The 26,298-nt window shown below is 38.9% G+C and overlaps 2 protein-coding genes across 8 annotated transcripts in view; both read right to left on the bottom strand.

Annotated features, from left to right (window-relative positions):
- Positions 1 to 336: 336 nt before the first annotated feature.
- ilf3a (interleukin enhancer binding factor 3a) lies at positions 337 to 14,562 on the bottom strand. 5 transcript variants are annotated; one of them, XM_079841848.1, is made up of 19 exons: positions 14,475 to 14,562; positions 13,907 to 14,078; positions 13,591 to 13,708; positions 13,203 to 13,402; positions 11,117 to 11,285; positions 10,385 to 10,532; positions 9,425 to 9,516; positions 8,982 to 9,077; positions 8,742 to 8,853; positions 8,548 to 8,645; positions 7,918 to 8,017; positions 7,201 to 7,281; positions 6,856 to 7,046; positions 6,584 to 6,718; positions 6,354 to 6,479; positions 4,668 to 4,811; positions 4,471 to 4,564; positions 1,182 to 1,511; positions 337 to 1,101 (listed from the first exon to the last, which is right to left on the bottom strand). In XM_079841848.1, exons 2-19 carry the CDS (start codon positions 14,059 to 14,061, stop codon positions 962 to 964), a joined length of 2,529 nt encoding a protein of 842 aa, XP_079697974.1. In that variant the 5' UTR covers positions 14,062 to 14,078; positions 14,475 to 14,562; the 3' UTR covers positions 337 to 961. The 5 variants fall into 5 exon arrangements, with proteins under 5 accessions (XP_079697974.1, XP_079697978.1, XP_079697977.1 ...); XM_079841852.1 differs by having other exon boundaries at positions 6,856 to 7,043; XM_079841851.1 differs by having other exon boundaries at positions 11,117 to 11,282; positions 14,475 to 14,553.
- A 691-nt stretch (positions 14,563 to 15,253) lies between these two features.
- The window catches only part of ptger1a (prostaglandin E receptor 1a (subtype EP1)), a 56,525-nt gene continuing 45,480 nt past the window's right edge, over positions 15,254 to 26,298 (bottom strand). The window contains exons 1-3 of one of the 3 annotated variants that reach the window (XM_079840385.1): positions 25,273 to 25,738; positions 23,061 to 23,962; positions 15,254 to 16,190 (exon numbers count right to left, since the gene is read on the bottom strand). In XM_079840385.1, coding sequence (XP_079696511.1) covers positions 15,921 to 16,190; positions 23,061 to 23,912 — 1,122 coding nt within the window. In that variant the 5' untranslated portion in view covers positions 23,913 to 23,962; positions 25,273 to 25,738 and the 3' untranslated portion in view covers positions 15,254 to 15,920. Of the gene's footprint in view, positions 16,191 to 23,060; positions 23,963 to 25,272; positions 25,739 to 26,298 lie in introns of those variants that run through there. The other 2 variants (XM_079840386.1, XM_079840384.1) reach the window with 2 other exon arrangements.

Raw genomic sequence — 26,298 nt, 5'->3', positions numbered from 1 at the left:
GGCAAAAAGTTAAATTATGGGTATCAAAACATAAAATGCCATACAGTGATGATTGAGAGACGTACAACTAAAAGTTCTCAAAAGCCTGATGTATCACATTCGATACATTTTAACACAATTTTGGATAAACAAGTACACCCAATTTGCTTCAGTCCAATAAGTGTTCATCTTGAAATACTACAAACAATATGAAAGTTATTCTTACGTTCACTTAATGATTTCACAGCACACACAAATACCACGACCTGATGGGGGTTGCTTATACTCGTAAAAAAGTATACAAAAGTATTTTATGAACTTGTTTCAAATCTTGTCAAATGAATCAAAAAAGCAATTAAAAATAGAAAAAAAGAGGTTTATTTCTGCACAGGTCAAATATGACATACAACACCCACCTCAGAGAACACAAAACTTCCTGCACTTGCCTATTTAACAGTGAATAGCTACATTCTACATAAAAAGACAATACCGAGATTAAACTGAGTAAAGCAAACCAAACCTCTTAAAACTCCAAACAAGGAACAGCTTAAGTGGTTTCAAGGAAGTAAATAAAGTCTGTTCATTCTATTGTCCACATTCAGTCCCCCCCCCCCCAAAAAAAACCTGATAAAATTTTAGAATCAAAATAAGAGGATGACTATAAATATACCTTTGGGGAAAAACAGAACAATGTGACACTTCATTTCCATTTGAGTCACACCCACCATTCAGGCACAGACAGAACTTCCACAATCCTGATGTATTATTTCCTGAAACTAGTGGTGAATCAAAACCATGCTAATTCTGATACCGAGGTGCAGTTCAAATGGCAAAAGTAACAAACAGTATAAAATCTCAAAAGGTTTAGAGTTAATGTTTTAACTCAGGAGGACACCGTAGGCTTTAGAATTACAGAAATGACTTTCAGTTGCTTGAATAAGCATCTGTACAACCTCAAGCTGCGGGACCAAACATGGTACATTTATCTGTATGTGTAGTCTGTGGTACTGGCTCCACTACTGTAGCCACCCAGGTTGGGGTAGGCGCTCTGGGTGAAGCTATAGCTCTGATTTGTTGTTCCAGGTGGCCCGAATGTAGCTGTACCAGGTGGTCCACTGTAGGCTATTAGGGAAAAAAAAGAGTTTCAGATAGTTCTGGCTTAAAAGCAAATTATTACACAGCATGTCAGCACTGAAACTCACCTGCGTAATTGAAATCAGGTGGTCCTGCCATTCCCATGCCAGTCCCTTGATATCCATAGCCGTAGTCTGGTCCAACAAGAGGAGCTTGTTGAGGTGTTGTTTTGCTCTGGTTCTGATTCTGGACCGGAACCTGGCCCTGACTGAGGGGTTTTTTGAATTGTGAATAGGATTGCGAGTACTGATTATAATAGCCAGTCATTGGTGGAGGGACAGCCTGGTAGGTGGAGGAGCTGACGGAAGCAGTTGCAGATGGGTCCTCCTGGGGAGTCATAGGTGTGCTGGAGTTGGTAACAGACATGGCTGGGGTCAGTCCAGCAGTAGTGGTGGCGGCTGGAGAGACAAATGGATAGAGACTACAAGTTTAAACGGATAGCTCACCCAAAAATTTTAATAACCCCATGATTTACTCATCCTCAAGCCATCCTGTATAGGACATTCTTCTTTCAGACGAATACAATGGCGTAAAAAAACAATGTCCTGCATTATAATGGCAGCCCAAAAAAAGTGCACACATCCATTATAAAAGCAATCCACACAGCTCTGGGGGGTTAATAAAGGCCTTCTGCGATGCATTTGTGTAAGAAAAAATTCCATATTTAACATGTTATAAAGTAAAATATCTAGCTCCCGCCAGACCGCCTTCAACTTACGGAAAAGCGTAACTGCCGTGACGCATAATGTTGGACGTAGCGCAAGCGTTTTGAACTGAGAGAGGCGTTACACTTTCTTCGTAAGTTGAATACAGAAGGCATTCCGGCAGAAGCAAGATATTTTACTTCAAAGTTAGTTAAATATGGATATTTTTCTTACACAAACGCATCGCTTCAGAAGGCCTTTATTAACCCCCCCAGAGCCGTGTGGATTACTTTTATATTGGATGGTAGGGGTGGCACGGTACATGGAAAAAAAACGAACCGTTCGGTTCGCTTGTCTCGTTTCCGAGTGTGTGCGTCGCATGGTTCGACGCATGCGCAATGTATCCTCGTGCATGTATGTTGCCTCAGACAGTGGGTGTCCTTTTTGCGTGAAATAAGAGGTAGGTGTGTGTGTGTGTGTGGACATACAGGAAAGTAAAAGTGGAGTGCTGCAGGTCACGTCACGTGTAGAAATGCAAGTGGGAGAGATAAGGAAGGCTGCCCGGAGTTGGAGGATGCGCCAGCGTCGTATAGCAGGCAGGGCAGATGCAGTGCGGAGAGCGGGAGCCGCGCGGCCGTTGCGCATACACACACTGGCAGTGTTTGTCTCACGCAGCTGAACCGCGGCTCGTGTATTGCAAATACAGACAAATATTGTCCATTCTGTCACATTTTCCGGTCTTCTCCTCCGACCCCCTGTCTGTCTCATGCTTTGATTTATGATGGGCAGCATATATCTGCTGCAAATGCGACCGTGTTCCCCTCTGTCTCATACACACATGCATACATAACATGTTGTATATAAGTAGTTCACTTGATAAATGTAACAATTAAAAGTTAAGATATGCTTCTAGTTTTAATTATTTAAACATGCCTTTGAAGTTTCTGCAAAAACTTCTGGCAGTGTTGTGTTTTCGTGTATTTTTTATTTTTTTCACAGCGCTGGATGTCATATGGTGATTGTGAAACACACGGAACACTTCATGGTGAAATTTGTAAATCAGGCCAACTGAATTAAAGCCACAGTGCATTGTTCTGATCAAAATTGATATGATTAACATGAAAAATGTTACGCCAATGTGTCGGACTCGGTAGACAGCCAGTTAGGAAACAACTTGATATAACAATTTTTTAATACGGTATCCTAAATTGTGGATGATTAAGCTATATATATATATATATATATATATATATATATATATATATATATATATATATATATATATATATATATATATATATATATATATATATATATATATATATACACACATTTCTGGAGTGTTAATGATTAAAAAACAACAACAACAAGAACCGTACAGAACCAAAAACCGTGACCCTAAAACCGTGATATGAACCGAACCGTGGGTTTTGTGAACCGTGCCACCCCTATTGGATGGATGCATTTTTTTGGTCTTCAAATTTTGGGCTGCCATTCACTGTCATTATAAATGTCTTGGAAGAGCCAGCACATTTTTTTAAATAACTCTGTATTCTCTAAATAACTGTATTCGTCTGAAAGAAGAATGTCATATACACTAGGGTGACCAAACATCCTGTTTTCAAGTCCTGTCCTGGCCCTGATATAACAATTTTCTATCCATACAGAGGGGGCATACTTTAAATGTATTGAAATTAATAAGGAATCTTTGAGTAAACTTCGAGTATCATTTGAGTATCTCATTGCCAGGCCGAGTGTCCTGGTTTTCGATAATCAAAATATGGTCACCCTTATATACACCTAGGATGGCTTGAAGGTGAGTACATTTTTGGGTGAACTCTTCCTTTAAGTACATATCCACAAAGGAACAGGCAATATGTAATATGCCTATAAATCACTGACGAGCCAAAACATTATGAGCACAGGCAAAGTGAATATTGTTGATCATCTCCTAAACAAGGCCACATATTAATGCTGTGTTCCAGGCAGGTTTTTGAGCCCGTAAGTTACAACGTCAAACCATGACTCACGACTTTGTAGCATTCCAGGCAAAGTCACGCCAAACTGCCTGAGCGCAAGAAATTGTGGTAGCTAGATGTAAACAAAGCATGGCAGACCATACGGGGATTATGCTCATTTACAATCATTTCTATTGTCAAAGGTGCTTACTCCTTGCTTATTTGAAGGAAACGGAAAAGAAAAAAACGGCGCATACGGCAAGAGAAGCGGTTATACCTTTTATTTTACGTTATTTGTATATTTGTAAACACTGCATCCATAAGGGCTGCCATTGCTGTTTCGTGGACTATGTGACGTCAGAGCTCGTAACTGGGAGTACAACGATCTAGTATGAGTTCAAGGGTGGGAAGTCACAGGTTTGACTGCCGTTCAAGTGCACTTTCACGGGTAGAAGTTTGGAAAAACACGGGTTGCCTGGAACGCAGCATTAGGTCTGTGTAGATTAGATAGTGAGCAAACCATCAGTTCTTGTAAATCAACAAATGCAGGAAAAATGGGCAGAAATAAAGATCTGAGCGACTTTGAAAAGGGTCAAATTGTTATGACAAGGCAACTAGGTCAGAGCATCTCAGTGCCAGATACAACAGGACACCTTCCGGGATCTTGTAGAGACCATGTCTCGGCGGGTAGACACTTTTTTTTTTTTTTTTTAAACTAACAAGAAAGAGACTGAAGCCTTTAATGATGTTAGTACCTGCAAAATTGCCAGTGTTGAATCCCCTGCCTCTACCTCTGCCTCTTCCTCTACCTCGATTGCCTGCATAAGGTACTCCAGGCATACCATAGCCCTAAAGAATAAAACATTTTATACAGAAGACTGTAGACCAAAGGACAAAATCATATCAGACAAGTAAGAGGCTAAATTAAGCTCCATAAAAACATTGCCTTTACCATAGGAGGGAATCTCTTTTTCTTGATTGGGTCTGCAGGAGAACCTTCTGGAAAGAGCTGTTCTAAAGCCGCAAGTGCTGCGTTGGCTTTGGCCAATTTCTTATTTGATCCAGAGCCCTGGAATTTCTGCCCATCAACCTCCACCTGAAAAAGGGAAAAACACATGCACATAAGATATAATCTGAGCTGCAAGTTCTGTTTAAAGCGAGAACAGCTGGAAAACGTGTCACCGGAGTAGATTTTAGCAGCAGTGCTGTCCTCATGCTTATTCAAGAAGGTCATCATGAGAAACAGGCAACAGAAGGAACTTTTTTTTTTTTAATAAGAATATATATGTAGAATGATCACACAGTTGCTTACTGGGGGTTGAATGACAGGAATATAAAGATATAGGTGTTGTAGCTGCAGTGCACATTGTTTTCCACAAGTGAATGCAAACATAAAAGTATATTTTTTATATAATTAAAAAATTTAATTTAAGTGATGGCATACCAAATAATTTATGACATGCCTCATAATCACTTACAACGCATCTCCAGCTTCATATGGTGAATAAAAATGGGAAGTAGTGTTCTTGCATTACTGAGTCACTGTAATCAGTGATTTATGAACAGAGCTGTCGAGTTTGGGAGGAAATCTCAGGCTTCCGTCATTCATCATTGTGTATTTCCGTCATGTCAAAGAAAACAAATTCCAGCTACACAATTTCAGTGTACCTTTAAGAATATATGATTTTAAAAAAAGACGCTTGAAACATGGAAATTATTGAAACAATTTATTCATATAACACATACTGTTGAGTTGCTCATGTTGTCTTTGACTGACTGGGTTCCTAGAGAAAAGGGAAAAAAGCTCCGAATTATTCATAACGAATTATTGGACATATGAGGAGCGATTTGTGTCGATCTAGCGTTGATGAATTTCTGCTAATATTTGTTTTGATAGTTTCTTTACAGTGTTTATATATTTGTTTTCTATTGCAGACAATTAGGAATACATATGTTGCCTGCTTTTTCGGTTTCTGAGCAGCTGGGAACAAAATACATTTTACAAAAAGTCCTCAATATATTTAGCACTACAGTGTCATTTTACTGTCGGGATTTCGAAATTCTTGGGATTTTTTTTGTTGTTGATATTTTGGGTTGCATAAACTGCATCTGAGATTTAAGACTCGGGACTCTTGTGGCCTCTTTTCACCTCGTCACAGGTATGCAGGGCATATAAAAACACAATTTAACATTCAATATTTCAATTTTACAATAATTGATTATTACTGATTAATCAATCTTCCTCCTTTCCACTTTATATTTTTATACATTTTATACATAATTTATGAATTTTCAGCATCATTACTCCAGTCTTCAGTGTCACAAGATCCTTCTAAAATCAAATATACTGATTTGTTAAGCTGCTTAATATTATGATAGATAGATAGATAGATAGAAAGAAGGAAAACAGCATTTGAAATAGAAATTGTCACTTTTAATCAATTTAATGCTTTCTTACTAAAAAGGCATTTCCCCAAAAAAACACTTACTGACAGCGAAGTGTATAATACACTCCAATCACAGCACAGACCACTTTTGCTGCCTCAGTCACCATGTACAGTACCATTGCTTCCCCACTAGGTACCACCTAATATGTCTTTGCAACCCACCATCACTAGCTTTAGTCAACATGTCTAACCTCAATGGTGAAGGTCTTGTCATTGAAGCGTCCCTTGACAGAGATAAGTTCATATTTCAGACTTCGTCGCTTCTCGTTGAGCTCCATGACTGGATTCTTGCCATGTTTGGTGAGGATGGGTCCACCCTGCAAGATAAGGTGGAACCTATCATGACAAACCAAACTCCCAGAGTGTACAAACACATCAAACCCCAAAGTTGTTCAAGGAGGATCAGTCTTTGGACGCTAACCTCAGTGCCGTCATCAGACCCTGAAGGAGTGGTTTCATCGGAACCAGAGGCTGCAGGTGTGGAAACAGACTGGCTCTTATTTTCATCAGCAGGTTTGGTTTCAGACGGCAAGGGCACCCCTAATGCCTGCAGGACCTGTGTGTTGTGAACATGGCATAGACAACAACTGAAATTTACAAAAAGTTTATTTTTCACACTCTCTGCGTAACCGCTGCACGTGGCATCTAGAACACAGTTTCATTCAGCACCCTTGAGACTATCAGCAGACTCACTTTCTGGGCAACATGAAGCTTGGCGCTACGTTTGGAAGGGCCTGTAGCCTCATACGTTATCCCATCCACCTCAACAGCCATTGTGAACTGAGGTTCATGTTCAGGCCCAGTCTGTGATGCCAATCTGTAGAGGGTCCCAGGCCGCAGCTGGTTCAACTTCATTAGGGCATTTGCTGGTTCACTCTTTTCTGCTAAGAGAAAGCACCGGTATATAGGTTGTAGTTCACTAAAAGTCGTATTAAACTAAAAGATGGGACGTGCTATCATTTTATATCATCAAATATAAAAGTAGTGCAGGGTAACAGAAGGGGATACTGGGAAAGAGACTGGAATTGAGATGGATACCTTTTCTTGGAAATTTCGATTTTATTTCAAGATCCCCAGCATCATAAACTTCCCTTGGTCTCTTTGATGGGAAATCAACCACTGCAATTTAATTTAATGGAAGGAAGCATTAAAAAGGTAAACGGACATATGGAAAACAGGATTTTCTTTGCCCTTATGAAATAAGTGTTCATAATACCATGTAGACATATTAACATGCAAAACGCAAAGGTCTCTCTCCAGTGCACCCAAAACATGTTGTTTACTTTATTTTAAAAAAAGGCTTAATTTACTATTTCAAAGAATACAAAGAAGGTGTGCACATCCTCAAACCCAAACAGGGCTCAGGTGCAGGACAAAAGAAATAGCTCAAGCAAAAAAACAAATGTGATGTCCACACACTGATATGACTGCTCCAATTTATTGCAACGTTTCGAAACAACATATGTACAAGACCTGGAAGTCGAAACGTTGCAATAAATTGGAGCAGTCATTTCAGTGTGCGGACATCACATTTGTTTTTTACATTTACATTAACATTTTATGTTTCAATGCCTATTCAGTGTTGCAACTTGGCCCACCCTAGAAAATGACACTGTGAACTATGCCTGTAGTTTTCATTTTTTACATGTAGAAGCTTTACAGGTACAGAAGCAAACACAGCAAATTTCATTCAAAGAGGAAAACAAGTAAAACTGAACAGTCTGTTTAGGACACCAGAAAAAGTTGCTTTGGTACCTCTGTTGTGTTCACTGAGCATTCTAGAGGCTTTGGAATTGAGGCGATCCATTCCAAGAACTTTGTAAAGCTGGCCAAAAGCTGACAGCCTTAAGGCAAACTAGGGGTGGGAAGAAAGCAACAAATTAAATCAAAGAATGTGTTTCCTCCAAGGTAAGAAATCTTGTAAATGTGGCAAGCTTTATTAACCATTTTATCAGGACACTTTAGAACCTTGTTTGTGTTTAAATTAATAAATAAAAAATACACAAGGCAATTTTGAATTGTGAGATAAAAGTCACATGGACAGTTCATATATTCAACAGTGTTAACAAGTCTCATTAGGTTGGATGCCATTGTTCTGCATATTTGAAAAACATTGGGAGCTGCAGCAGAGGTTAAGATTTACAGAGAATAAATAATGCACATTTTTCTTTTGTGTCTTTGTCCTTTTTCGAGCTTGACAGACATGGTCACAATGAATAGTTAGTGTATAGAATTGTGTTCCACCACAACAACAAAAAAATACACTATATAGGTTTGGAATGACATTGGGCCAAGTAAATAATGATTTTATTTGTAAAGTTTATAGACCAGTACAATGAAAAATAAAGTCAACCTATAGTGTAGTGTAGTGTAACCTAAAGTCACCTGGGCACTCTGGGTAATGTCTTCTCGCTGTTGCAGTGTAAGATGGGCACCAGCATCAGTGCTGTCTCGCTCACAGGGATCAGAAACGCCTGGACCATCTGTAGAGTGGGGTCATGCTCAGTAGATGACTCAAAACACACCAAAATATGCTTAGACACTCACAAACACAGACAATGCTTGGATTCGGTCTTTACCCTCCATTAGTATCCCTGACGCAAGACACTCCAGAACTCTCCGGAACGCCTCTCCAGGTCCCAGCAGCCTCTCGCTGGTTGAAATGGCCTTCTGACACAGCAGCTCAAGCATCTGCAGAAAAAAATATATTAATAAAGAGACATACTCAGAAACGCAACCAGTACATTTATTTATAAAAGCACCCATCAACGTCTAACTACAAAGATCCTGTATATTTTTGTTGATTGAGATCGACTCACCCAGCCTTTGAGCGGGGCCCACGTTGAAACACGGGAACACAAGTCCCGCAAGATCCGAATCACGACGACACAGGACTCAATCACGGACACTTTAGCCTGTTAACCCAAAAAAAGAGCAATCCTATTAACACTTTATAATGAATCTTGAAAGAACTTCTAGATACTTTTTAGAGGACGTTTTGTATTAAGCAGATCAATCTGGCCAAGTTATAGTTTCTGACCAAGAACGTACAAATTGCAACCTGGGTAAGATACATCTGACATTTAAACGGAAACAGGTTATACGCAATTCAGTTTAAAGCATTTATGGACGTTTCAATATTCAAACAGCCTTTAAAAGTATTTCTCAGAGAAGCTCAATGTGCAAATATGTATTTTCCCCAGGTCAAAGGTCAGATTAAGTTACAAGTCGACTTTTAGACAAATAAAGACGGGATGCAAACCTGGAACCACTTGGCCTGGCGGAGAGACGCCAGAGAAGCCAGGCATTTCTGCCTGTCCAGAGCGTCCTGCGGAGAGCTTTCCGCGCACGGTTCTAGTGACGAATGGAGTAAGAAGACAAGGTACAGTTTGACCAAGGGGGGGTTCTGTCATCTGGCCAGGGGGTAGACGCAGTGTCCCCATGCCCACAGGCAAGAGGAAGAGGGGGAACTGTTCAGGAAGTAATCTAACACAAAGCCTAGTATGCACCCCTGTCCGTTTTAACACTGGTTAATGACAATCTTTATATTACTCTACTTCATTAGACATTTCACCCTCTTCTTCTGTAGGCCAACTGCGCCCCCCTTCCGAGACAGAGAGTTTCCAGTTGGTCAAAAGTCCAGCGCCCCTAAAATTGACAAACTAGAAGGCTTGGTTGAGAAAGTCAATTTGCAACCACAGGCAACAAAAGCAATACTTTGATTTAAAGGAATTCAGTTGTGAACAGGGTAAATACTGCAGCAAAATACATGATACGGCAGAATACGTGAAACCGGCTCTAGACAAACAGATCACTTCTTAAGCACAAAAACGGTTGTTACATAATGAAGCTGGCCGCAATTATCTGAAATTGTCTAAAGACAAACTCTTACCCAATGTAGAATATAAAAAAAATAAAATAAAAAATCATTCAATAAGCACATATTAAACTATTAGCCTATCGACTAATTTTTGCTGCAATGCAAACCCTTCGTAACGCTTTGGAGGTGACGTTCGGAAGTTTCAATGTTCAACAGTAAAATGCCGAAAAATAACGAAGACAATACTTGTAACATTCAAAATGCTGAAAGCATCCAGTTTTTGGCTCAGAAGGAATCACCACAGCATTTTTTGCAGCAGGACTGTACTGCAGGACCTTTATTTTCACTCTTCTGATGGTACTGAAGGTCTTTTTGGTCCAAAAACATAGAGTGAGATCATACCTCCAGATGCCTCTTTTTGCACCTGCTCCCTGACCACTGGCGAGGTCAGATGGATGATCAGTTTCAGCATGGGCTCGTTCGTGCTAGTAACAATAATGGCAGCTTCTTGGATAGATGGAGTGATGACGTATTTCTCCTCAGTAACATCCTTTCAATGAGGAAAGTGAGAGAAGAAAGTTAACAACCCGCCTTGATTGGAATCAGTTCTACACATACACTACTCAAAAGTTTGTTGTTGATAGACTTTAAAGAAGTCTTGTATGCTCACCAAGGCTGCATTTATTTAATAATAAAAACAGTAATATGGTGAAATATTTGTATAATTAAAAGAAAACTTTTATATTGTAATATATTTAAAAATGTCATTTATTTTGAGTCTTCAGTGTCATGTTTCTTCAGATGTCACTTTAGGTTAAATTAATGTCTTTGCTGAATAAAAGTATTCATTCTTCCAAAAAAAAAAACAAAAACGTATTGACAAACTTTTGATTGGTAGTGTATACCTTGTCCTTTGCATTTACTGAACACATTATAAAATGTTATAATGTTTTCTAATATCAAGTGTAGTGTTGTTAGCTCTTTTGAACTTTTTCCTACATTTGAATACATTCAGCAGAAAGATGCCATTTTTTCCTCTTAATGGGTCTACTGAAACAAAAGCAGAGCTATTTGCACAGTCATTGTAACATGCTTATATAATGATAGCATTGAATAATAAAGGGTAAGAAAAACCTTTATGAATTCCGAAAGTTTTCCAGAGATCAGCCTGAGCAGAGAACTGGTGGGCATATCCCTGCAGAGCAGCACCAACTCTAACTCCAAGTCATCTTTCAGCAGAAGTCCTTTAGCCACCAGGCCCACTCTCAAAACACCACGCAGTTTACTTTGAGTTGAACCACTGCTGGGAAAACAGCATGGACTGTAAGACTATACTTCTAACAAAACTGTCATTTGCAATAGGGATAGCTCACCCCAATGTGAAAATTCTCTCATTTACTCACCCTCATACCATCCCCAATGTATATGACTATTTCTTCAAATAAATCACAAATGAAAATTAAGGGAAATAATCCATCTCTGTGAGTCCATAATGCCATTGAAAGACTGCTAATCATTTGACTCTTTTATATTATAAAAAAACAAAAAACATCAATTGTAATGGTAAACCATACAATGGCTGAATTAATGTCTTCTGAAGTGAAACGAGGTGTGTGTACCAGAAAATACAACTGTTTTTAACTATAAATCAATTTTCAGTCATATGATTGTTCACAAGAGGGACGTTTTATTCATTTTTTTTGCTTCAGAAGACACTGGCTATGTTTACAAGCACACCTTTTGTTTCAATCCGACCATAGTGTTTACATGAATGCTAAATAAAGTGATCGGGTTGATGTGCACGCATGTCAAGCTTCTAATCAGAATTGATTTTTTTGACATGCGCACTGCAGTTCCTCACTGTTTCTGCATACTATTCTTCTACATTGCTTCTTTATATTGACTTTGATATTTATCAAACAGTTAAAAAACCCTTTCCCGTGCAGAAAAAAAAAAAGTGTCTGTGGATGAGAGAATGAACCATGAGAGGACTGATGGGATGTTGTTCAGCTCCACTTCACAATGAGTGGTAGGAGAATATTAAAATAAGTAATTTATGACATTTTATTTAACAAATGCAGCTCGTTCAGAGCGCCATACGTCATTATGCCATCTCTACGTCATTGCGCATGTGCAGTCCTTTCCAGTTTAGGTTTTCAATCCGATCAAGTGTTTACATGTTCTCTCGATCGGATTAGAAAAGGAACAAACCACCCCTTTCAATCCGATCAATTTCATTCAGATCAAGCTAAATCGGAACGACTAAGGTGTTCACATGAAGCTCGTCAAACCGATTACTAATTAATTATTTGGTCACATGTAAATGTAGCCATTGATTTATCTACTAGGGTCGTATGCATTACCAAACAATCGCCGCGTGGTTTTTCAAGAGTCAAAAGAGCAAAAGACATTGAATGGCATTCACAGAGATGGATTATTTTCCTAAAAATCTTCGTTTGCATTTATCGGAAGAAAGAAAGTCATACACATCGGGATGATATGAGGGTGAGTAAATGAGAGAATTTTCATTTTTGGATGAACTTTACCTTTTAAAAAAGGTAGGGACACACCAAAACGACACCAACAAACTAGCGTCGGGGGGAAAAATCTGCACTTGAATACACTGAGTGAACTATAGCCGACTGTCAGCTAGCATGTGCGTTTTGCGTCTGCATGTAAAGGAGATAACTGTCTATTTTTGCAGACATATTCGTCATCCAAAAAAGGACACAGACACTGCAGGCTGCAAAAACTGTAAACAAAGAGGCGCGTGATTACCGTTTTGAATATCAATCGTGCTGATCACTTTCTTTATTCCACTCCGCCCCTGTTATTATTAAAATATTCGCCCCGGTACACTCTGTAAGATGATGCAAAATTAGAACAGCCTTCTGTCTGTACTGTCTTGACTTCTTTGTTTTCCGTTTTGCTATCATTCCCATTCACTGACGTGTTCACTAAACAGCCAACATCAGAGTTCTCTCACTGACGGCCCGACGCCGATTCTACATGTTGAATCGGCGCAAAACAACTGACGCCGTTCGACTAGAGTCAACGGTGCAGAACAAACCTATAAAAACTAAGTCGGCAGACTCTCAAAAACAGTCCGACGACCGATCGTTGGCTTGGTGTGTCCCTGGCTTCAAACATAAAATGAAAGGCAGCGACTTGCAAGTGTAAATGCACTAGGGCGAATGTCTTCTATGACTATCACCAATACCTTTCAGTGTCAGCGGCACTACTCTCTTTTTCATTTAACCAATCAGAGACAGACTTCAGGGCACGCTCCATATGAGACACCATGCTCTGCACTGCATCCAGCTGCTCTGCTGATGGGTACACAGTTGTGTGCTTGGCCTTTATATAGCGATCCTCATTCACAAATGTTCGCTGAGGTGGTGGCCTCATTGGTGGAAGCGGCTGTAACACAAGTTTAGAATTAATGAGACTTGAGTCAAAATGTTGCAAGTTGCACTTCAATTATTCATACGTTTCTCATTATTTTATGCAAACAATGTTGGAAACAAACATACTAGACTTTTAGAGAGTTATTCTGTGAGCGAAAATGAATTTACATTGTAACTTTAATATTTATTGGCGTGACATACCTCCCCTGAGTGCACGTTCTCATCTTCCCACTTCCTGTACTCAACGATGTAGTCATTGTACTGCCTGAGGTCTTCTTCATAACACAAGCAGTCATACCAATAACGCAACTCTTCATACCTGCAGCAAGAATTTAGTTTCATTGCATCTTTATGTACATACATTCAAACGATAAAACTTGGCTTGCTTTTTTTTGTTTAAATAATAATAAAGAAACGTATTTAAATACAACACTGATTTATTCCTTTGCACTTACAGGTTATATATATATATATATATATATATATATTAGTTGTAAGAATAGACTAGGTGTTTTACCGGTCGTAGTCCTGGGGGTGGAGGCGGTAACCCTCCTGCATGAGATTATCCCAGTATAGCAGCTCCTCATAGGCCTGGTGCTCGTCCCAGGAGGGTGGTGGATGAGGTGGAAGAGGTCCTTCCCTCCGCCTCTGAAAAGGTCCCATTTGAGCCATATCCTTCAAACAATGATCTGCACACAAGACGCACAATGTTCACAAACGATACAAAAACACGCGCGCATTAATAAACCAGTGGACATAAAGGCTTATCTTTTGTGTTCTAAAAATGGTTTTCTTAATAAAAACTAAAACGTCATAACACTACGAATGACAATAATAAAACGTGTAACGTTATTCATTACAAAACATATATTGCGTCTTAACAAAACATTCGTTATCGGCGAAGCACGCTAGCACGCACGCGAACGAGTCTTTTGGCAAACGAATGACACGAAACAACCATTCATATTTACCTGCACAGCTGCTAGTGTTACTAAAAACTCGTGGACGTCTTTAAGATCACGTAGACTTTAATATTGCGTGTCCGTGTATTTCTCTACAAATCTAAACAGATTTGTTGTACTCACCATTCGCTCAGTTTATTCAATGGAAGCGAATATGCTCAACTTCCGGGCCACGCTCTGACCCCGCAGCGCATGCGTACTCAAACTTCTCCACGCCTAGAGGAAGTATGTGTAACTGCATTCAGAGATTATAAAATGGCATTTAAGACAGCTTTTTTTTTTAACAGTATGAATGCAAAATATATATAATTACTATACCAGCTATTACTATTAGCCAGTGCTTTTTAAAGCATTGTATTGCTTGTTTGTTTTTACTTTATCTAGAGACATATAGAATTTCAACCACATAGGCCTGGTTTCACAGACATGGTTTAGATAAAGCCAGGATTAGACCTTAGTTAAATTAGGAAATTTAAGTATCTTTTATAAACGTCCCTTAGAAGAAGAAAAAAAACCCTATTGGTGTGCATCTTGAGACAAAACAATAGCACTGACATATAAGATATGTCAACAAACATACATTTTAGTCTGGGACTTACTTAAGTGAAACCGGGCAATAGTTTAGACATTTGCTGAAAAGCTTATATTAAACTATTTAATGGCAGATTCTGTGACAACTTACCTTATGTATTGCATCATGTTTACTCAATGTTGAATAACTAGTTAATTAAAAGAAATACCTAATCAGTGATCATTTGCAGTGCTGGGTTTGTTAAATTATTTATTTCTATAAGTTTGAGCATGTAGATTGGTTTAGTGTGCTTCATGTGGCAAATTAGTTATGAAGTAAAATAAAAAGTATAAAAACTTGTTTCATAATAGTTAGCAACAGAAATGGAATTCGCATATAGTAATTTGATTTATTTTGTATAATGCTTTTCGATGTAACATAACAACAAGCCTCCAGAAAATTGGAGGGATAACACAAAAAAATAAATTATACAATAATATAAACAATTATTATTCACATGAGCATTTTTGCACAGTAACATATATGCAAGATAAACATATGGGAAATCTCAGTCTCAGAAATATAAGTATATACCTCACAGTTAATATATTATTGATGATCATGCGGTATAAAATCTATGATAGGTTAATTTTAGGTGAACATTTCTCCTCAGTATTTTTTTAGTGCCACTTGTCACTGTCAGGTCGGGTTTCATGCCCAGGGCTGTCGTCTTGGGCAACAACTGGTGACAAATGAAAACATTGTCCCAGACCTAAAGCAACAAAACTGGCTGAATTAATGCTTCAATTATTTTCTTCAAAGACAGCAAATAATTACTGTTCTTTGTTACACTGGCATGAATGTTTCCAACCAAATCCTTAATATTAGTGCTGTATAGGGCGTAAAAGGAATGTTCATCTCATGCTTTATTTATCTTTGTGCAAATTTGCTTAAATAAATAACATGTCTTAACATGTGCACCACATGCTGAAATAAAAGGGGACCACTGAGATCCTCAATGGTATATCTGAATAACACCAAGGCCTTGCATTGTACACTCAGACTCTACTGACAGGATTCTTCTCTGAGCTTGGGAAGGAATGGATCTCCCAGCAGCGAAAAGTGCTGTCCTTAAAGTCTGTTTGACGTTTGGTGATGAGGTAAATCTTTTGGAGGATGGAACGACGGAGAAGAATGTAGACCCATGGGTCCAGTATCTGGTTCCAGGAAGCTATTCGCACCCCCGTTATCATCAGGGTCTTATAGGTGACAAGGTCATCTCCAATAGAGCCCTCATATGACTGTTTCACTGTAATTAGGCCAACAATCTAGAGTTAAAAGTCAAAGACAAAACACCATAAGGATTATGATATCACAAAATATTAGGACGTAACACCATCTCTAGTCTCGTGACACTTTGCAGACTCTGCTGTGTGCGTTCAAATAGTGTGAGTAGTGTGTTTTTATACTGAAAATTCCAAAAAGAAAAAAGTGTACTTCAAATACCCGGTTGATGCACTAAATTGTGCGAAAATGAAGTGTGGAATGTTGGACACTTTATGCACTTAACTGTCGCAGCTTTAATTATGTATCTGAGGGGGAGGGGCTACCACACCTTGAATATAACCTTATAAAACTCATAGACTGCATCTGAAATCCCATTCTCTCTTGAGGTATTTTGATAATTACTTCACGAGAGCTAAAATAATTATGTTCTATATAGTATGAATGTGTTTAGTATGAATAATCTGGACATACCTCGCCATGTTGTCATTATCATGTGACCTACCAGTGTCAGTTACGTCGCATTCACAAATCCTCTGCCGTGGACTCATGGGATAGTAAAGTGTCCATCATATGCACACTTCAGAATCTCGCCGGATGAAGGTTATCCGGGTACTTTTTGCCTACTCTTTTATAAGTACTGTGAATTTGGACACTTATTTTATCACATAATGTATTTTGCCTTCCCTAGTAGGGAAGTATGTGATTTAGGATGCAGCCATACACTACACCAGTGCTTCTCAAAAATGTCCTGGGGACAGCCCCACCACTGCACATTTTGGGATGTCTCCTCATCTAACACCCCTGACTCCACTCACCAGCTCATTAGATTGCAAGCCTTGAATTGGGTGTTGTTCAATGAGGGAGAAGTACAAAATGTGCAATGGTGGGGCTGTCCCTAGGACAGGTTTGAGAAGCACTGCACTAGACCAGGGGTGTCCAATCCTGCTCCTGGAGGGCCACTGTCCAGCAGAGTTCAGCTCCACCCCCAATTAAAGTGTCAGTTCACCCAAAAATGAAAATAATGTAATTTATTACACACCCTCATGCTGTTCCACACCCGTAAGACCTCCGTTCATCTTCGGAACACAAATTAAGATATTTAAGGCTCAGTGAGGCCTGCAAAGGGATCAATGTAATTTACACTCTCAAGATACATTAATGTACTAAAAACATATTTAAATCAGTCCATGTGAGTACAGTTGTTCAATATTAATATTATAAAGCGACGAGAATATTTTCTGTGCGCCAAAAAAACGAAATAACGACTTATATTGTGATAACCGATTTCAAAACACTGCTTCATGAAGCTTCGGAACGGAAACTAATCAGCGAGGTGCTCCGAACTGCTGAATCGACTCGCTGATTCGGTTATCACTATAATAATAATAATAATAATAATAATTTGTTACATTTATATAGCGCTTTTCTAGGCACTCAAAGCGCTTTACATATAGAAGGGGGAATCTCCTCAACCACCACCAATGTGCAGCATCCACCTGGATGATGCGACGGCAGCCATATTGTGCCAGAACGCCCACCACACACCAGCTGATTGGTGGAGAGGAGACAGAGTGATGAAGCCAATCTGTATATGGGGATGATTAGGAGGCCATGATGGAGAGGGGCCAATGGGCAAATTTGGCCAGGATGCCGGGGTTATACCCCTACTCTTTATCGAAGGACATCCTGGGATTTTTAATGCATAGCAGTTTTTTTGTCTCTTTATTTGTAGAAAGTTTGGTTTCAAGAATTGGAAAAAAACCCACTATAATGTGTTTATACTTCAGTAACTATGTATCAGCAATTACTGACAGTGAATCTGGATAAGGTATATAATAGCTCTAATTGTAACCTTTCATTAGAGCCCAAAATTATGACTGTAGAGTAAAGCATTCAAGAATAGCAGCATGTTATGTGTCTGTGGTTACAAAGGGTCATTTGGAGTCTCCAAGTGGCCTTTTTTGGGGAGCGCCTAGACATAAACTTAGATAAACATGTGTAAAACACTCATTATCCAAGGTATTGTTATCAAATTTTAAACTGGGTTTGGTAAGGCTTCATGCTGTGATCCCATTGTGTTTTCCAGCTAATACCTCCCAGCTGGAGTTATCTGCAGTCATGTTGTTACAAAAAAAAATGTAGGCGGAAATTTTTTACCCCTTTTTCAGTGTGTTCAAAGTTCTATTACTCAATAACAGTAAGACTTATAGTGATTATAGTGAAGAAACCTCAAAGTGTCCCCTTTCAAAAGAGACCAAAACCATGCATATACTCCAAATGGTTCAAGAACAGCAAGCAATTTAATTTGGGGAGGCCTTTTTTAGGCGTTGTTGGCAAAATTTGCACGACCGGGAAAAGGTTAATGACCACAGAGAGTCAGGACCTCGGTTTAACGTCTCATCCGAAGGACGGTGCTTGTTACAGTATAGTGTCCCAATCACTATACTGGGGTGTTAGGACCCACACAGACCACAGGGTGAGCACCCCCTGCTGGATATAAGTTGTTATTTAGTTTTTTTTTTTGGCGCACAAAAAATATTCTCATCGCTTTATAATATTAATATTGAACCACTGTACTCACATGGACTGATTTAAATATGTTTTTAGTACATTGATGGATCTTGAGAGTGTAAATTACATTGATGCCTATGCAGGCCTCACTGAGCCCTCGGATTTCAACAAAAATATCTTAACCCTCAATCTGTCCTTGGGGTCAATATGCCCCCAATCGACTTTTCATTAGTAAAAAAAAATGGTTCCCTTCATCTCTGAGGAATAAAATTTTGTGACTTTTCCTACTTTATCTATATATACATACACAAAAAAAAACTGGGCTTGATTCGGTTGTTCTGAAGGTATGTAAAAATTTACTTAATGTTGTCTTTGGGGTCAATATGACCCCAATTGAAAATGAATGGGAAATGCAAAAAAAAGACTTTTTTTTCCATTTGTCCCAAAAAAAAAAATCAATAAACCCAGCATAAATCTGAAAATTTTTACACCGAAATGAAGGATTGGTACTTGAGCACAAATGCAATGTAGAAATTACATGCTCACACACACACACACACACACACGTGCGCACACACAAACACACACATGTAGGACTGCCACAGAGAGCATTTGTATAGAATTTGGCAAATAAAATCAGCCACAAATGTAGAAAAAAGATATAAAAGGGTGAGGCCTAATGCCCAAACATGCACACACACGCAAACACTCTCTCTCTCTCACACACACACACACACACACACACACACACACACACACACACACACACACACACACACACACACACACACACACACACACACACACACACACACACACACACACACACACACACACACACACACACACACACACACACACACACACACACACACACACACACACATAAAGACCATAGACTGTAAAAAAATGATAAAGAAACATTGAGACAAATACACTCACTCTCTCTCACACACACACACACACACACACACACACACACACACGCACGCGCATGCACATTCACACACACACACACACACACACACACACACACACACACACACACACACACACACACACACACACACACACACACACACACACACACACACACTCTCAGAGAGAGCAAGAGAGAGATCAAATGGAGATGAAAACAACTGACCTTTTCCACTTTGAGAAAGTTTATGTTGAGATCAGTGGCGGCTACTGGTCTGTCAGAGAGGGGAAGCTCATTTTCGGCCTACATCATAAAATTGTCTATTTATTTAAAAGTAAATTCTGCCCTACGTAGCATAGCCTACTAACGTTATATGAATGAATGAATGAAGGAATGAATGAATGAACAAGGAATGTGGTGTATAATTGTGTGAAATGTATGATGAAAATCAAGCAATTTCGCCAAGCAAATATCAAAGAAATAGGTTGCAGCAGTTTTTATTTCGACTGAACTTGAGAAATCCGCGATGGGACTGAGCGCGAATAGCTTCAGTGATTCCTTATAGTACATGGCAAAGCCCTGCAAAGAGTGGTGCGCTTATCCGAGCGCATCTCAGGCTCAGCTCTCCCGTCTCTGCAGGACATCTACACCAAACGCTGCAGAGGTAGAGCTACTAAAATCATCAGAGACATTAATCACCCTGCAAACTCTCACTTCACCCTGCTGCCATCTGGTAAGCGCTTCCGTAGCCTGATGGCAAAGACTGAAAGACTCAGGAGGAGTTTCTTCCCCCAGGCCATCAGACTCCTGAACTCAGTCACGTGACTTCACTTCACCCCGCACACGCATAAACATACAGTTTTTTAACATTAACATTCACATACTGCCATTGCACTGCACTTTACTTTCCTATTGTTACTGCGTAACAACCTGTAATAAACCTTGCACATTATACTTCTTTATATATACATATATATATATTTATGTTAACCACTTATTTCTAAGTCTACAGTTTATCTCACTTATCATATCCACTTATTTTTTTATATTTTTTATATTTTAATTTTTATATTTTTATTTTTATCTTATTTCCTATTTTTATCTTTTACTTGATTTATTTATAATTCTACTTATGTTAATACTTTTTATTCTAATTTTATTCTATTTCTATTTTAATTTCTTGTAACTGTTATTTGCACTGTCCATGGAGCGGACCTGTTTACATTTCACTGCCAGTTGTATATTGTGTATATAACTGTGTATGTGACAAATAAAACTCTTGAATCTTGAATCTTGAAAAGAATCGCTGTCAGTCAAAAGGAGATGCAGTCTTTCGACAGACCCTCCAATCATCACGCAGAAGCTCGGAGTCCGGGCCAGCCCACTCCCCATTCACCCCCAGAGACGCTGAGCGTCCGTGGGCGGGACATAATCGCAGCGTTTATCCAATGACCGTCTAGTTTCGAAGCGCTGAAAAAAAACGTTCAAAGCAGCCCCATTGAAGTCAATGGACGCTGGGCTTCAATAGGGAAATGCACTGTGATGCTGCGGGAATGTATGAGAAGGAAATCGAGTCAGCCGACCTGCTATATGTAACTGATTCTGAACAAACTCGTCTTTGAGATGAACGTTTTCTAACGCATTTTTTGTCAATAAAATGTTAATACAATAGTACATATTTGACCATTAATTTTGTAACATTATAAGGGAAGCCGAGCTTCCCTTGCAGTCTTAAAGAAATCGCCACTGGTTGAGATGTAAGAGTTGCATATATGTTTTGAAAACATAGTTGTTCCCACGCAAAATAAATAAAAGAGTGCCTTTGGTGTCCTGCACGTGGATCATTCTGTGCTGGCAGTATGGCAAAGAGGTAGGCCTACACACTTCTTGAGACCCTGGACTATGTGCTGAATTCCAAAAAATGTGCTGAAAACTGGAAGACCGGGGACTCTGAGCCAGAGGATTGCTATCCCTTTTACCCGTTTAATTCTGGATAATGCTGTTGGTTTTATTTACACATTATTTATTTTATCTACATTCTAAAGTTAAATTATTATTTTTAAAATCAATAATATGCAACTATAATCTGACTCTGAGTCTTTTGACCTTTAGGTGTGGCTTTTGTGGCCTTTATAAACAAGGTGGCCACATCCAGTAAAATGAATGGGTTTCAATGGCCCTCTGGTGGTCAAAACAAGTTATTGCTTAAACTGTTATACCCATAGGAATAAATCCAACCACCAGATGGCAGGATTCTACACCCAACACCTAGATCAATATCCAGAAACAATTTAAATTAAATTTAGATCATCATTTAAGTGATTTTTTCATAAAAAATTGATATTTCTCATGCAAGCTAATGGTGTAGTTGCAGATTTTTGTGGTAAATTGGTACAAAAGTACTTCAAATCTCTCAAAACACAGCATTAATGTATAGATAAGGAGTAAACAAAAAAAATGATATATTATTTGTATTATTGAAAACGTATATATTTTTTACAATTACGCTTTCAATTTTGGGGTCATACTGACCCCAAAGACAACATTTGTAAACAGTAAATGAAGACCATTTGAGGGTTAATTTGTGTTCCGAAGCTGAACGGAGGTCTTACGGGTGTGGAACGGCATGAGGGTGAGGAATAAATTACATTATTTTCATTTTTGGGTGAACTAACCCTTTAAACACACCGGAATCAACTCTGATTCCAATTTTTCAATCGCAAATCCAATTCTGAGGAAAACATTTTTCTCCTTAGAATTGAGAGTTTTATCTCATGATTCAGACTTTAGAACTCGCAATTGCGAGTTATAAAGTCAGAATTGTGTGATAGAATTGCGTGGTATAATAATGTCACAATTGCGTGTTATAAAGTCAGAATTGCGTGGTATAAAGTCAGAATTGCGTGGTATAAACTCCGAATTGTGTTGTATAATGTCGCAATTGCGTGTCATAAAGTCAGAATTGTGTGGTATAATGTCACAATTGCGTGTCATAAAGTCAGAATTGCGTGATAGAATTGCATTGTATAAAAGGTCCGAATTGCGTGGTATAAAGTCAGAATTGCGTGGTATAAAGTCAGAATTGTGTGGTATAATGTCGCAATTGCGTGTTATAAGGTCAGAATTGCGTGATAGAATTGTGTGGTATAAAAGGTCCAAATTGTGTGGTATAATGTCGCAATTGCGTGTCATAAAGTCAGAATTGCGTGATAGAATTGTGTGGTATAAAAGGTCCAAATCAGAACATGTTAAGGGCTATATAGCACCAAAAGTCCTTTTAGAGTGTACTTTCCTCTAGAGTTTATCTCCAACCGTGATCAAACACACCTGAATAAGATAATCAAGGTTTTCAGGATTATTAGAAAGTTACAGGCAGATGAGATTGATCAAGGTTGGAGGCACTAATCTGCAGTAAAGTGCATGGACCTCGAGGGCCAGAGTGTAGAACCCCAGTTGAATTATTGCCATTGCTCATACTTACCAGAAGAGGGCTCCAACAGATACAAGATGTGACCATTATGCCCACAAGTTGCACCACCATCTCGATATCATGGGATCTGGCTGATCGACGGTTACAGGGTTTCTTTCGTATCCTCGCTAACACCAGAGTTAGTCCACTTATGGTGTTACAGACCAAAGCAACAGCAAGGGATGTCAACCCCAGTCCTGAGAACAACAAAACAAAAGCCACGTCTGCCTTCTCTGTATCCTCCAGCACTTTAATGAAACACCAGGTTCCAGGGTGCTGGTAGGTGTATGAACCCAGATGAAAGCAGGGCAGAAGGGCAACGCAAAGAGCTGCTAACCAGATAACAGAAAGAGAGAGTTTAGTCCTTGTGGTCGTAACCAGTGAAGCATGGAGCAGCGGCTTTGTCACACCCAAACATCTCTCAGCTGCCATGGCACAACCAAGAAAGAGCGGACACAGTCCGAAAAACACCATGCTGCCCCCAAGAAACTGGCATAATGGGTCCGCCCTGTTGTATTCTTCAGAGGGTACACCTCCAGAAAGATACAGCCTTATGACTATTGAACCAGGTATGACATGTCCCAAAAAGTCTGTGGCCACCAGCGAGCTGGCGAACAGGAGAAAGGCTTTGGATCGTCGACGTAGACGGGCATATGCGTTTGCCAGGATGAGTAAAGCCACGATGTTAGACAGGATCCCCAGGGTCATCGACAGCATTGCAGCTATGGGGCCGCTCAGGATTGGTCTCTCCGAGGTGACATTCTCGGAATCGACAAGTGATGGAGAAGTCGCCTGTCCTTCCCACTGACTGTGATTGGAAAATGGGTTGAGTGGCGCAGCGCCTGATGAATTGCCGTGATGCATGGCTAACTCGGTGGAGTGTTTAGCTGCGGGGCTCCCATCTTCATGTAGAGCTGTTGGAAGAGTGGAGAAATGTATCTTAGTACAGATAGTTTGAAAGACCACATTAATTCAATATTTAAATTAGATTGTAGCGTGTTAACTTTAAGGCCATCTACCCAGCTAATAGGGAACATCCTCAGAACATTCTGGCAAATGTTACTCAAGTAACATTAATAAAATGATTATTCATAAGTTATCTGGTCTTTAATAATGCTCTCAAAACATTAGCACAAAAACATTATCTATAGTTTTAAATGTAAATGTTTGAAATGTAACTACTTGTTTCAGAATGTTAGGAGAGCATTCAAATGTAACTTTCCCATGATGTTTGCAAAATGAAAAGATGTAATGTTTTCTTAACATTCGTATAACCAAAAACAATCTTTAAAAAAACAACAAAAAAACTGGACATATAGCTGGGTATTCACCTAATTTTTAAGAGTGGGTGTTACTATTTGTAACTTAAATATACAAGACTTCCGGTGTCATCAACTTCCAGTTATTTAGCTGGTGTTTGTTTATAGTAATCATAAACATACTGGTTTGTAGTGCAAATAGTTATAACGTTTACTGCACTTTGTCATTCTTCGAGTAATTTACCTATAGCAGAAGTCTTGCACATTCACAGAAAGTAGCTTCCGTGTTGCAAAATAAGGTGGATATGCTGATATACCAGTTCACTTTTAGTAGATGCATTTAAAATGTAAAATCTCTCACTTTCTACTTTACAACTTTCTGAATACTTAAAACATGTGTTTTGTGTTATACATTTTCTTTCTTATAGACAGGCCACTTATGATGAACTCTGATTCATCATGTGCCTTTCTACCAACATTATTATGATGGTAGCCTAGTTATCAGTATATTAGGGTTAAATACCATTTAAGGGCAAAAAGCTAATTTTGATGGTTTAAGTATGCCATCCTGCCCTTTAACATGCCCCAACCAAACTTCAATATGCCATACTTTGATATTGCCATCTAAAAAAATAGGCCTAAAAGAATTTAAGGTAAATTAGGGGAGACCTCAGGGCCACACCAAATGTTGATGGCTGAGAGAAACCGACATGTACTGACAAAGGCTCTTGCAGCCACAAATCGTTTAAAAACATTCCTCGAGGATCATACGCCTGGGGATGACCTCCCGATGTTTTTCTTTCGTCCTGTCAACAACTCTCTTGAAGAATGCAACTGTGAGTCATATTTAGTTGGTTGCGTGGATGCATTAAAATCCAGAAAGATAAAAACAAGTTGCATTTTGCAACAAGTTCCTATGACACAGCATCTTTGTACAACTCAGTGAAGACCCATGCAATGCTTACCGTCATTAACGAATATCCATTGTGATTAAAATGTCAGAAACCACGAAGACTGCCTGCGAGTGTAAAAGTTAAAAACTAATTTCGTAGGCTGTTCTATTTTGTAAACAAAATAAATATTTCATTTGATATAGCTACAAAGTGAACGTTACCTTTAACTAGTAAAAAAAAAAAAAGTAAATTAGGCTGCTGTTAAAAATTAAAAAGATTACAAAGTTATATGAGTAACCGGTGGACGCAGAAGAAAAGGGTGCATCGCCATATCCATATATTCCATACGAGCGCCTGGTCATCTTTACTTCAGTAGCAAAAAAGGTAGAGCAGTAGGTTCACCTAGGTTCAAAAATTGTTTCCCATAAGAGGATAACATGGTTTTAAATGACGAAATGCAAACTGAGAGATTCGTAGTCGCGGCGGTACATTCCACCAGGAGACGCGCGCGCCCGGATCAGCCGTTTCAGTACAGTGTGTTTCTGACGGAAACATGCGGGTGACTATATAACCCCTCCCTGATGAAGTTCACTGCTCTTAGGTGAGTGTGAATCACTCTTACCGCTTGAGAGATGCAAGTGTTTGAGAGAAATCTCAAATCATTTATTATTATCATTTTTTAAGAATATGGGTTCATGAGAAGATAGAAGTCATATAGCCAATAGCCTACAGTACAACACTTGAGCAATTCAGACGTTGGCTTATTCTAATAGTTATTTATAAATTACATAATTATATAAGCGATTTGCCTATTAATAATGATAAACACAGACAGGTGTCTGTGTTTGCTTATTTTTTTTTAATCTGGCAAACTAGAGTGGCTCCACACTTGTGGTTTGGATTTTGACTAACAGCACACATTTTCACATGGGGATATATTAAAGGAGGCAAAAGAAAACATGATGTTGACCACAGACAGAAGTGACCATGGGTGTATAAAGCAATGATTTCTTCTCAAAGACTGAACAGCGAATATGCATTTAAGCACTTTAATAATATATTGAAGCAATATGATTGAATTAAATCAAAACTCTCACC

Source organism: Gobio gobio (genome assembly GCF_949357685.1).
Source record: "Gobio gobio genome assembly, chromosome: 17".
NCBI lineage: Eukaryota > Metazoa > Chordata > Actinopteri > Cypriniformes > Gobionidae > Gobio > Gobio gobio.
The sequence above is the reverse complement of the archived record's forward strand: the minus strand, read 5'-3'. Positions and strand labels throughout refer to the sequence as shown.

Bases quoted from the DNA above. Each gene is read 5' to 3' on its own strand.
- ilf3a (XM_079841848.1), bottom strand. From the start codon at position 14,061: ATGGCTCAAATGGGACCTTTTCAGAGGCGGAGGGAAGGACCTCTTCCA. The intron at 7,282-7,917 runs GTACCAAAGCAA...ATTAAATTGCAG, and splicing joins GCTCAGTGAACACAACAGAG to TGGTTGATTTCCCATCAAAG. The intron at 6,719-6,855 runs GTGAGTCTGCTG...CACAACACACAG, and splicing joins AGCTTCATGTTGCCCAGAAA to GTCCTGCAGGCATTAGGGGT.